Source organism: Ischnura elegans, chromosome 5, assembly GCF_921293095.1.
Source record: "Ischnura elegans chromosome 5, ioIscEleg1.1, whole genome shotgun sequence".
Classification (NCBI taxonomy): Eukaryota; Metazoa; Arthropoda; class Insecta; order Odonata; family Coenagrionidae; genus Ischnura; species Ischnura elegans.
Genome location: NC_060250.1, coordinates 114329749 through 114343866, shown reverse-complemented (window position 1 = coordinate 114343866; position 14118 = coordinate 114329749). Strand labels below are relative to the sequence as shown.

The 14118-nt window shown below is 38.2% G+C and overlaps 1 protein-coding gene across 1 annotated transcript in view; it reads left to right on the top strand.

Annotated features, from left to right (window-relative positions):
* The first annotated feature begins 4034 nt into the window (after positions 1 to 4034).
* The window catches only part of LOC124159433 (adenosine receptor A2a), a 214437-nt gene continuing 204353 nt past the window's right edge, over positions 4035 to 14118 (top strand). The window contains exon 1 of the mRNA XM_046535241.1: positions 4035 to 7132. Coding sequence (XP_046391197.1) covers positions 6827 to 7132 — 306 coding nt within the window. The 5' untranslated portion in view covers positions 4035 to 6826. The remainder of the gene's footprint in view (positions 7133 to 14118) is intronic.

Genomic DNA, 14118 nt, shown 5'->3' with positions numbered 1-14118 from the left:
GGCATATGGAGTATGATTCTCTATCGGAACTAAGCATGGACGTTGGCAGTAGCAGAAAAGTCAAGATTGGAGAGAAATGTGGTGCTACCGAAGAATGATGAAGATAAAATGGATCGACCTGGTAAGTAATGAGGAAGTGCTGAGAAGAGTGGGAGAAAAGAGAAGTCTTCTTAAAACTTTCGGGACAATACGGGACAACTTAGGTAGTTGGCCATATTATGAGGCATGATGGCTTGATGTAAACAAACATAGAAGAGCAAGTGTAAGGGAAAAAGGGCAAGGGGCGACCCCAAATGAGTTGCACCGGACAGGTTGTTGAGGGTGTGAATGAGAATAAATACGTCACTATGAAAAGGCTAGTGGATAGGAGAGAGGAATGGAGAGCTGCGTCAAACCAATCTTAGGATTATTGACTAATGACGATGATGATGCCAAGTCAATCCTTAGGTCTGGTGAAGCTTTTGATAATTAGGCTTATGAAGTTAGTATGCTCTCAGGCACTATGTGTTTTCAGCCACATTAAGCCTCTTTATGTTCTGCAGCCGGTTCTGTGACCTATGGGATGGCAAGATGGGCAAGCCAAGGAAGAATAATGCGGGGTCGATATTACAGTGCCGAGGACACGACTACTCATGCCATCACGAATATCCTGGGCCGCCGAGAAAATAAACAACCAGCCATCAGTTTGTGTATGGCTTGAGATTATCGCGAGGGGGAGATATCACACCCTGCGCTTCTTCCGCTAAATTTAATCCGATCGCATCTTCAAGACCCTAGAGCCTGTGGGATCGGTGAATACTTTCTGAAGTAACTGACTCATTTGCATTCAAGTAAAGATCTCCTATGAAATCCCTAGATTTATAACTTGGATCCTGCATTTTATGAAGGACAAGTAAAATTTTATATTTTTGTAGTAACATAAAGTCATTAAAACATGATTTTTGGGGTAATCCCTGAGAGTTCTTGTACACTAGCAAACGTTTTCTCTCACGTGCGGGATATTTAGGTTATCTTATTATATTTGTCATTCCTGATCGCGGTGGACTTTGATGATATGGCATTACGTCAATTTATTCAGTACTTCAATTTCACATTCCGTGATTATGTTTTAAATATCTTGGTGTTTTTGAATTTATTTTACCAGTCTGAATAAGCAGGAATTGATTTATTTTTTCGTGTGTATCTACTAATTGTAAGTGACCTTCCGCTGCGTGTTTGGTGACTGCCTGTGTGTATCGCTTGTTTACGACCTTTAATTTCTGTTTTAACTGAAAACCCAGTTTTTTTCATAATAATTGTACATGCTATTTGACCGGGTGAGCCTGTATACGGCATCTACTTGCTTCTAGAGAACCATCCTCTCATTCTGTTCAGAAAGTATTTCCTTTGGCCTATGTTTTAAAGTTGTGTTGATGTCACACTTTCTTATATACTTAGGAGCTTTTTCTTATACCCGCAAATTTTCAGGTAATATTTTTATTTTTTGGACCCAATCTCTGGCTCTTATTTTCCGGCTCCACGTCAGATTTTCTTTGGCTTATGATTTTAACTGGTGTTGATGCCCAGGAGAATTTTTTTATCAGAGCAATTTCTGCTAATATTGATCTTATTTGACCCATTATAATGCTCTTTACCTTCATTTACTTCGTTCACCTCTCCGCCGAACCTATGTTGTTTTTATAAATGATTATGGCAAGTGTGCCTCGTACAACCATTATTCTATAAAAGTTTACGATTAGTTTTTTGAAATTTTAACCATGCAAAAGTGGCTTACTAGAAGACAGTCGATAATTTTCCCATTAAGATGGTTGAATCACTGTGATTAAAATTAATTAATTGGACATTCATTCGATATGATATGCCTAAAATAGAAATCAGTGAATGCAAATAATGGAAACCTAATTTATTAGAATTAAACTTGCTTCTATTATTGCCAGAGACTGGAATTCTCGGGGACAGAATATTGAAAATCTCGACATATACTTGATGAGTTTTCATATCGCACCGCTAGGCATAGGTTGAAGTTATAGGTTATGAGTGACTTCGATTGTGGTCATTTGGGAAAGGCTACTTTCACTGATTGGTTCGCTGAACTCTGACCACCATTTTAATAATTTCAACTCTTTGGAAGGCTATGTCTACTGGTTAAATTCGACTTTGGTCGTTAAAAGTCAAAATAAACGAATGCTATTTTTTGTAAATATTCATGATAGCTTGATATTTTTAACATTTTTTTCAATGGCGTTTGTAATTTCTACGGAATTTACTTACAAATAAATGAATTCATTTCTCCAGAGATATGAATTCATGTAAATGTTTTCTTACATGTTTCTACATGTAAGAATACCCGCTCTTAGGCAGGAAGAGAAATGAAGGAATAGCGTTTGTAATTTATGAGGACTTTTATTTCATCGAATCTTTTGAAGCCTTTTATCTAATGGAAGGCTTTACAAGAATCAACGAATACGTGAAAACAAATATCGGCGCGGGTTACGTTACGTTGAGATACCACATGTTGCAAATCCGAATGATTCCAGCTAAGCTGCTGAATCCCTAATGTTTACGCTGCTTCAGACATCCGTGATCAATGGCCGCTCCCGCGCAAGCAAATGGATTCATTACCGCTCCCCTCATTTCTATTCCTCGACTTGCATCGCTGTGAAATGCCCGGCATCTTTTTGATACCTCATTCCATAGGATGTATCATGAAGGAGAACTAATATGGCATAGCGGAAGTATTTTTCCCTGGTGAAAATATTCTGGTTAAGGCGTAGAATATCTCGTATGATGTTAGGCACGATGTGGTGGAAGTTCGTTATATTATTGAAATGACACATTGCAATATTTCACTTATAGCTATACTAAATAATTTATGGTAAAATCTATCATTAAAAATTTAAAACAGTATAAAAATTCCAAATAGTCTTTTTGGGTTGCTTTTGCTTCATAATATTCATTATAAAATAAAAGAAAACATTTGTTCTACCCAAAAAAGCAATGTCGTGGACACACAGGAAAAAGGGGGAATTATTCATGGGGGATGGAGGCATCCCTGTACAACCAGTGTGTAGAGAAGGAGATTGTCAGCTGTTATGGGTTTTTTGAGTTTATATTTGGTTTTGTGAATGTTTTAACAACGGAAGAAAGATTTTACATGACACATAGCAATATTTCCACTTATAGTACCTGTACTAATTTTTACTTGTCCACGGACATGACTTTTTGGCTTCATCTTGGCTTTTTTTCCATCTTGGCTTTTTTTCAAAAAATTGAACTAAAATTAACTATAAATAGTTCTTCGGCAAAAGTTTCGCGGTGAAAAAGGTAATTTTATTCAGGAAATAAAGAAAATCGACAATTTTGTATGGTCCTCACTGTTATTTAATATTACACGATTCAATTTTATAAAATGCAGGATTAAAAATGGAGCTTTTTACGCTATTATTTGCGTAGATAACGTTCAATGCAGCGGGAAATTGATTTACGCTGATTGCATCGTATTGGTGAAAAATATTCTAATATGAGAGAGAATAGGAGTATAAAAGACCACGTCCTAACCAGTAATTAGCAAAAAATTGAGTCGCCCTAATAATTATTGCTCTTCTTGTATTTATGTCATTTTCTCTGCAATTTACAACTGCATCTCTCTGTCGTCAATGCTTTTGGGGTACTAAGCAAATATCAGATTATATATATTAAACAGGAATAAATCCCTTCCTGTACTAAATTGTCTTATGATGCAATGTGCTGTCTATTCACGTCATATCAAAGTTTATCAGTAATTTGACGTAGAATTTTAGAGATTGATGGGGTGGAAAGAGAGGGTAGGTTGCATTGCGTGAATGTTTAAGGGCAGAGAGTGGGTAGGTGCGTGCGACACAACATAGTTCCGCGAAAGGCCGGTCACCCACTGCGCATGAGCGAGAGGGGGAGTGGAAGGAGGGGGACAAGTGTCGGCGGCTGTATGTGTGAGCACCCGCTTCCATCCAAACTTCTCCCGCCGCACACAACACACACTGTTCCGACGCACGAGACGTGGGGCGGCGTCGGCAGCGGCAGTCCAGGCGCGCGTCGCGACGGGCCGGCGGAAAGAGCGGGCCATTCGGTCAAACCGCGCGAATCCGTGCTAAGCGATCGAATGTGGCTCGGAGGAAATGCTATCGATGCGTCTTCTTCCCGGTCGAACTTTGAGTGGTATTGCTGACCGTGAAATCGTGGGCGACCCCTATTACCTAGAAATCGTCCTGACAGGCGGTGGAAATAGTGATGTTGGACCACGTATAGACAGCCCAGTTAAACACGTCTGGAAGAGGAGAATGTAACAGCGTCATTTTCTAGAAATCCTCCTGAAAGGCTGTGGAAATAGTGATTTTGGACTACGAATGGACAGCCCAGTTGAACGTGTCTGGAAGAGGAGAATGTAAGAGCGTCATCATGTCAGTGTTTATCCCGTGCATAGTTTTCAATCAACGTTTCAAGTATCGCTGTTGAATTTTGTGTGGTCCTTGTTTCCCTATGCCTACGTCTTCCTGGAACTAACAAATTAGATTTGTTGACAAAGCTATCGGAGAAAATAGGCGCAACCGATTGTAAAACTAAATTTCTTGATGAATCTGTAAACTTACCTAAAATATTAAGACAAATACTAAAAAAAACCTGACTGTGAAATACTGTGTCACCCCTTGTGTTTTCTTCATGTGTTCGTTAGTGGTGCTAATCCTCAATTCTCTCGGATAAATTATCCTGGAGGAAAGAAAAGAGAGGAAGCGGGAACGTGTTGGGTCATTGGACAAGAGTTCGAAATGCAAGGACCAAAATTGAACTTAAGAGTGGTGAGGATCCTCAGAGGAGAGGCATTCCATTGACCGTGAAAGATTGTGAGGCCAGTGTTTTTTTCCTTCCATACTAAGCGGCAGTGTGCTCCTCATTCGCCCCTTGGATACCGTCGAATAAGAGTGCTTTCCTCTGTCGGAGAGAATCAACGGCTCTTGTGTCAATCTCAGGATCTAAACAAGGGAACAACACCTGCTGTCGAGATCATTCTTAAAGGTTACCTCGACCTTGCCTTTCCTTACTTCCTCCGACTAGGTGGAACACTCATTCTCGAGAAATCGCTCTCGCACTAAACGGAACACCTAAACTTTCTGCAGAAAGCGTTTCTTTTTATTATTCAGCTGGTCGAATATTTACGCGAAATTCTCCACTGTTGAGTAATCGGAGTGGGGTGAAAAAAATCGAGGTTGCCTGTTCGCACCAGGGTCATAGTTTCTATAAGCGCCGGCCTACGTCAATTTCGTGCGCTAATCTATAATTTGAAAACATGTATACGCTTATTTGATTTGATTATACGCTTATTATTTCAGAATCCAATGAGAGAAATACTTACGAGTTTTACGCGCAAAAATATTATGATACTCATTGGCTATCTTCGCGTGGATGCGTTGTTTTGGTCATTTTTCTTTTTATGGCGTGGTCTATGAAGTACCTCCTCCGAAAGAATTTTTTAATTTATCAGAAGTTATTTCATATCTCCTTAAAGTCACAAAATTACGTTGTGCTCTTATACGCTCATTGCTATGAGTTTAATGTAGCACTCATGACGATACTTGGAAAGGGTGCTCGCGAATATATGTCATGAGGGTTAGTATCAACCATTGGAATACGGTGACGGTTCCCGAGTGCTATCTTTGAGGATATTGACCGCTTTGGTGCTGACCGCATTTCCTGTATGACAGTTCTCTGAACGGCAGAAAAGCCAGGGCCAAACGGTGCTGATGAATGAATCCACTTTTTCGGTTCTCTCATCATAATTTGACTTCCTAATGATGACGGAGTACGTCGTTCGTGAAATATCCGGGCACGCGTTGGAGACTTTCTCATGGGATATTTGACTTTCAGCGTTGGATACCCAAAAGCGATCGGTTCTTGCCCAACGCAGTGGACACGAGACGTGTATAAAGAGTACTACATGTGACCCATATCCGCGTGGCTATGCAGCGGTCGTGGATACAATGGGGTCCGTCTCTCAAAAAGCTTCTGTCCCGTGAGTGGACCAGTTGCAAGCGTTTAAGCAAATACGTGTGAATGAATACACCATCCGCCGAACATTAGCAGCAAAAATATCTTCCTGTGTGTTATCATCTCTTTAACCGCGGCGTAGAAATAGTTCTTTCTTTATAGGGTGTGTACTTCTATATCCTCATCGCTCACTACGATGTTTGAATGGCTTCTGAGTAGGACTTGTGTTTTGTGCAACCGATAATGAAGTACACATCGTTCGTGAAAGAAGAATGAAAACATGCGTGTGGCTGTGCTGATTGTTTTCAAGGCTGTCTCTGCGAGAAAAAACAACCAAGAAAATTAGAAACATAACGTCCTGTCGACGTTAGTCTACCTATATATTCATTCATGGGATTGACCTGGTCGATAAAGTGTCTGCCATGCTGAATTTTCACATGAAAATCCAGCTAACTTACTAACTTCTGGACTGTCTTATCCCGTAGCCAAAGAGAAAACGAATGCCCTTTCCAGTTTTCCCACACTGTTGCATATGAAGAGGAATTTGAGCTTGAACATGGTGTTGCCCTTTGTGCTTGTTTGAAGTTTGTGTCACGATAAAAAATAATCGCGAGTGAACTCTTAAGGAGTAGAGAACATTTAAAACTGTCGCCTTTTACGCGATAGTTCTCCTGTGGATTAAACCAGCCGTTGAAGTCTCTTGCTCTGCGAAGTCATCGGCTTCTCATCCCGCCACTGTAGTGTACCCGGACTCTCTCCCATCTCAGAGGCAGGTGTCCGTTCGATCATCGGCCGAGGCTTCGGGGCGATGGGGGGTCCGTCTCCTTCAGGGCCCACCGCCGGGGTCGAAGCCTCCCTGACCACCGCCCACCCCGCCAACGTCTCCTCCCCCTGGCCCTCCTCCCTCCTGCCCCTCGCCACCGACTTCCCCGACGCCCTCCTTGAGACGGACACCGTGTACGAGTTGAACGTGCCGTACGCCACCTGCGAGGTCCTCGTGGCCATAGCGGCCGTCGCCGGCAATGGCCTTGTGCTCGCCGCCTTCCGACGCGAGAGGAGGCTCCGCAGGAGGACCAACTATTACATTGTATCCCTCGCCGCCGCAGACCTTCTGGTGAGTCCAAACTATAGCTTTATTATTAATGTTATTAAAGTAATCTACCGATTAAGGTAGGCTTCCATGGAGTACTTAAGTTGCATTCTAGCAGCCTCTCCTTCCTCCATTTGCTGCCTCTTCAATTCACAATAAGGTCTACTCCCTTTCATTCTATTTAAATATCCTATTCTTTTCCCTCCTTTCCCTCGGTTATCCAACATTTTACCTACTCGCACAGTTTTCAACATCCCCTCCCCACTATGTACTCCTTCCATCCATACCTTCTATCTCCTCCGTATCTCATATACAAGCTGCCTTTTCTCCCCCACCATGTCCAGCGTACTATAGCTTTGACTATATTAATAAAAATAGCGTATAGATATAGATTGTATCTTTGAGGTGGGGGGAATCTAAGCAACTTTTTGTTAGGTAATTATAAATTTGGTCATCCCGTTTCATATTTCAAATAATGGTGAAATACAAAAATGCAGCGACTGTAGAAGGGTTAAATGGTAAAAAATGTCCTAATTTCGGAGGTAGCCCGCTCCCCCGGGTCCCAAATTTGCCCCTTATCCTTAAAAACTGTGTACCAATTGGCTTTCAGTCTAGGATGGAAAATGAAAGCTTGGTTTTTCTCAGCAAACTTTGAAATGAACTAGTCTTCGAAATGATGCAGAAGTATATCTTCTCCTCAAAAAGATAAGTGCTTCAGCGCCAACTTAAAGCTCCAAAATTCTGATAATATTTCCAACTAGGGAGTCGAGCTGGAAGTCAGTCTTGCTTAGCGCTGTCAAATAAGCTGCACAATACGCAGGCTTTCCTCGCATTTTTGCTTTTTCCGTTCTCGGAAACGAAGATTGGGATCATTATTCCTTCTTATGTATTACCCGGGAAAATAATGCAGTGTTTTAACTTTTAAAATTGATTTTACGTCCGCTCGGGGAGAGGTTGCAGAACATCGTTCATTTGCTGCAATGAGTTCTCCAACAGTCCGTAAGCATTTGATTTCGCCATAACTTTTCTTGAGCCTGAGCCATATAGTCATATTGAAGAACAAGAAGAAATTTACTTGCTAATATCAACGATTATCAGCTTAAAAATTGCTTCGAGAAACAGAATTTACCGTAATCATGGGCTGACGTGTGAATAAAAACTTTGACGGACGGTGTTTTAACTTGTTAGCTCGCACTTTTCAGAATAAAGAATCTTATAGGTTTAAATAAGTTTGCTTGGAACTTGTGGACGAATAGTGTTGAAAAACAAGCTCCTGCTCATCTCAACTGTCGCAAGCATGCCAAATTACACCATAGTTTTTAGTAATACAAAAATACGTACGAATAATAAGTAAAAATAGTTTTAATAATGCAATAATTAATATTTTAAAAATGGCGGTATTTGAGGAATTAGTATGCCCTGTAGTATTTTTACGGTTAATATACAAACAGATAGGTGGAGAGCATTCCTTTTGCGAATCAATGAAAGTGATGCGTAATTATATGCAATTATTGGTGTAAATCGACTCCAATGCATGAATAGGCCAATGAAAAGCTAGGCGTTATAGATATTTTCTACTGTTTATTTGGGCGTGTGAATTTCCCTACGAGATACCGTATTGTTTTCACGTTGTGTTGCGTGTTTATCGGTTTATTTACAGCGTTGAACAACATTTGCTGGTTACTTTTTTTATAAGAACGCTTCTGCCGTTAGTTTTCATTTATCATCATCATCTCACTAGCAAAAGATTTTAACGGCAAAATAAGTACTTATTGAAAGAAATAAATCAGTGTGTCCTAACCCTCAGTGAGAAGAATTCACTAGTAAGAATACGAATTAGTGATTCAAATCTGGCAGATATGGACACCGCAAGTGAAGGAACTTGTAGTTTCAGGTTTCGCCATTGCGTTGTAGAAATCATCAAACCATAACAACAAAAAAAACGCTTAATTATCATGGTCCACTGTTGTTGTAAAGACATTTCACATAACGTGGTTAGGCTAACTTTTATATTGGTATCAGGATCTTCCTTAAAGTCATCGTTTGTAATAATTATTCCTCAAATACTGTAAAGACGTGGAAGTCTTATGAGCGTTTCCACATTTTTTGACAGCAGCAGAATTAACCCTGTTTCTATGAGAGGAACATATTTTAAGGAATCAGTATAACGATTGAGGTATTGAATTATTTTGAGTGGGATTATATAATTATTTTAAAAATAGAATTTGGGATGTTTATTCTATCATTTCTCGTGCTCCTTGATCATTCATAATGTTGGAAATCCAAAATTTTTAGTGGTTTCCTTGGCCTTCACTTCCGGTTCGGATGTGGTTCTGACGGGAAGACTCTCATTCTCGTGCTGGAAGTAATTGTGGAAAAGTAATGTGAGAGCCTATGCTTTGCTGGAGTAGGTATCCCGTGAAGGCTATTTGGATTCTCCTCCAAGACTTACCGTTAATTTTATCGACGTTTTGATGCAAATATCATGTGTTTCTATCGTTAAAGGTTGAATAGTTTTGTACCCAAGTTCATCCATTGAGTGGCTCATCTTAAAACTTCCCAGCAATTCACTACTTATTTCACAAATTATCAGTATTAAGAGCAAATGTTGAATGATATAAATTATAATAACGAATGATGTAATTTTCTCTACTTAGATTTTCTTGTGTTTAATTTATTTATTAATTTAATTCAACAATGATGATAATTTAATTCTCACATTGAAATTCGTAGGAAAAAATGTGTCTAAATTTACAGTTTTGTATCATTTAATTTAATAATGCAGCCAAGATTCAATCTATAGTGAATTCGCTCTCCATCTTGCTTGCGACGAAAGGAGTCGTTAAGTAGCCAGAAAAGCATGCCATTCGTCTATTGTTAAAATTGAATTGCTTGTTTTGAATGCCTATTTATTTTCTAAATTTATGAATTCCGCAGCATTGTTACTCTCGAGGTCTGCTGATCCTAAGTTCAATTTTTCATGCTATGGTTAAATTTGTTTGCATCGTAATGGCTGCAAAGTATATGAAAGGTATAACAAATACTTTAATTCAGTGGGTAAAGACATCAACTGACATTGAATTGCATTACTAATAGTAAGGGATGGATTATTTGACGGTATTCAGTCCAGGGAAAATGTTTTTTGCTAGGAGCGTAAGGGTTTCCACTACCTGCTTCTATGAGTTTCAAGCTTCTGACTTTGAACACTTGTTCAATATCACTATACTCCCTCCATCTTACCTAATATTGATAATGCGTGGCTACTGTTTCTTATTTCTTCATTCTTACTGCTCAAAGACTGTGAATATTTTAATTTTCATTCCCATGTCCTTTTTAATACATTATGAGTTAAAGCTGTCCCAATTAGAAGCATGGGAAAAAGGAACATTCCTAATTCGTAGGTTGGTTAAGTTTAAGACAGTGTGAACATAAATATAGAATTTTAGGCGAACCTTGTGTCCTCCTAGTGGTTTGTTGTTTGTATGTTCCCCCTTAATATAATAATGGGGTGATGGAAATATCTTTACGTAGGAAAATGAACTTAAACAAAAACTTTAAGTGAGTTTCTCTGCGATGGCCAAAGAAAATTCTGTGGTTAGATAAAGGCAAAATCAATACTTCGGAGGACTTTAATGAACCAAAACTCATTGTAAAATTGTGATTTGCTATCCGTTACAAAGAAATGTCTCAGAATTGTTGGAACTCTTTGGGGTTTGCCATTGGATTTATCTGGAAAACCCCGATAGACTTTATCTATATTTGCAATTTGAAACTGCACGAATTGATAATACTGCAAATTTTATATTTTTTAACAGGCATGTGTATGACTTTGTGAGGTTATCATGGGTTGAATTAGTGTCTATGTGAATTTGAAAATTTATTTTACATATATAGGCGTATTTTTTTGCTATTTAGGCAAAATATGAATAAAAGAAATCTAATTCCATTTTAATCCGGGGTAAGTTATTGCAAATTTAAGTTTTCCGTCTCTTAAAACTGTTGATGATATTTTTTTACTAGGCAACTTTCAGTAAAAAAAATACTGCTTGACAAAATGACACACGTATTCCGACGGTTTCCCGAGCGCATTTCTTCGTAGAGTAAAATTTTAGTGGGTAGTGTGATATAGAGGGATAATTTGTGGTAGAAAGTAGATATCTATTGCTACAATTTATTTTTGAATGAGATATATAAGTGGTTTGCGAGTGGTTTGGGAACTGCTCAAATGCGTCCAAGTTTCTCGGCATCTTACAAAATCCCACCATTTACCGAATTATATCCTCTGTTATATTTTAAACTATATTTATTTTTCGAAAATGAATAAGTGTCGCTCTAATCATCTTAAGATAAATATCTAGGTAACATTTCATGAACTCCTAAGACTGCGATCATCAATGAAATGGTGGCAACGAGATCTCACGGAAGCTGATGGTTGCAGTATTCTAAGCAACTTGGATAAATTTTTGCTTAGTGAATTTGGTTTTGGATGTTTCTCTTTAGCTTTGCACTGTATAACTCCCCCCTCGTCCGTCGAGGTTTTCTTTTACAGGTCGGTATGATTTCCTTAAATCTTATGCTTTCATTTTTTTGTAATTTCAATCATAATTTTATTTTAAAGCGGTGTAATAGCTATCATATCTAGAAGGTAGCCGGCACTTTTTCTTTTACTGTGGGTAATCTCTTCACTCTATCCTCCGACCTTGTTTTCTTCCTGCTTTTATCTACGTTGCCTAACATCCTTCTCAGCGAAACGGATTTCCTTGCGTCTGAAATCAACCTCCAACAGACCTTTGCAGGCGGGACTCATTGTGTTAGGAAAAATTAAATTTTATTGTCACCGTAATATTAAGGGATTACAAGAAATCAGTAATTCAAATTTTAAATACCTTTTTTTCATATAAACAGACATTACACCCCTTTACATATTTAAAAAATAATTTTCCCTCGCTTAACCAGATAGATGAGGTAGAACGTGTGTAAGATATAAAATTGAATGTTTCATAGTAAAAAGTAGCACATTATATTGACTGAAGATTTGTGGAAATAACGTTGACCCGAATCAATATATAAAGATAATTGTACGCCCGAGCCCTTTTAAAAGCAACATTTATCTTGATTTAGTTTAAAAAAATTTTAATGACTGTTTCGAAATATTATACTTATAGGTTAGTGTTAGTGATAATAGAAATTACATTTAATTCTTCTATAACACTGTCAAAACATTATTTAATAATTCTGTAAAGATTTCTCAACTTGTGGTGCATTTAGCTATACTTCTTTTTGATTAAGAAAATTTAATACGAGTGTTTTCTTAGCTAATTTTCCATTCCTCTCTGATATGTCCCAATAAAACAATTTAAAAACCTCTCAATGAATTTGGGGTGGAAGTCTGTGAGTAGAGCTCGATTGTATTTCAATAAAAACATCCTTTTTGGAGTGGAGTTTGAATACGAAATCCTAAGCGTTCGCGGTTATGCTACAAGATCGCGTTTCTAACGGGAAATAGGGTCGTAATTGGTCTCCGGAGAGCCTCCAATCAGAGACCACTCAACTTCGTTTACTGCAATTGCGATCGTTGAGACCTCGATGAGAAGCATTGCTACGTGTGGGGGAATTCCGAAAATTGGAATCATCGCCAAACTCAGGCTTGTGCACATAGATACCTACGAGCGTGCTGCGCCCGCTCCCTGCGGGCTTCCCCCGCTCTTTTCAATGCAGGTCCACAGAGGGATAGGCGCGTTTCCAATTTTAAAATGTAGAAAAAAGCAGGGTCTTATGTACAAATTTAATTGGAATGTTCATGTACAAATTGAGGTCAGAGGACCTCTTTAAACGCAACATTGGAAGTAATTACACTATCCTCTGTTAAACGCACATGATGACTCATACTTACGTATCAACAGGAGACTTGAATGTGGAATCAGCCGCATTTTGATAAAAGTTATTTAAAGAATGCGAGATATTGTTGCAAATAAACAACTGTATTAGTTTGAGCGCCGTTGACGTCAGGAATATTTACCGGTTTTTGTTTTTTTTGTTTTTTTTTGTTTTGTTTTTTTTATTATTATTTAAAAACCAATTTTAGGAAACAATAGCAATATTTAGGAAGTAAAATATGCCATCGCATGTTCTCTGATAAATTCTGTGCATTTTGGTACCTCATTTGTAGAGTTTGGTTGCGTATAAGTTGAGAAAAAGGTATCTATACAGTAGAAATAATATAGAAGATTGCGTACGTGGTTGACTACTTCCACTCATTTCACGTTAGCCTTAAATGACCCAAGGGGTCATGATAGACCCACTTCAAATTAATTCTTCCGGATATGATTTCGTAAAGTCAGGTAATTGAGCCATATCGATGAGATTTACGCCTGGTTAGGTACAGTGTCAAGTCTTAATGATGGTTTTTAGTAGCCGTAGGATTTCTTCCGCCTTTAAAACTCTATGCTTGCTGATCGTACTAAAATCGTTTTTCTTGTACTCTCTCTCTAAATAAAATCATTTATCTATCTCCTCCTTCGTTCTCTATTTTTAGACCAAGTTTTCTCACCTGTAATTTGTACTATTCCTTCCATTTAGCGCAACAAACTTAGGTCAAGCCTTCTATCATTATTGCATTATATCATTGAGTGCATTAAAAGTTTTTGCTGCAGAATTTTATGAAATTTTAAAATTAAACAAAGGAAAATTCTCTTAAGTTATTGTGTATTTGTTTTACTTTTATCTCCTTTAATTCCTACGTAATTTCTATAATTACTAGCTTTTATGTTTGGATCTCATTTTGATATTATTTCACTCAAGCCATAGGCAAGTTTTAGGAAATTATTTGTAGCCTTTATTTTACTGTTGAAAATTTTAGAACGTCAAAAAACGGAAAGTAAGAATTGAGAAGCATTTTTATTAATTCAGTACATCTTTCTTTAATAGCTTGCGTCAGTATTTCTTCACCTTTGATATTCAGTACCTAATGACTTTCAAAATCAGTGAAATATTTTACTTCTGTATTCCTC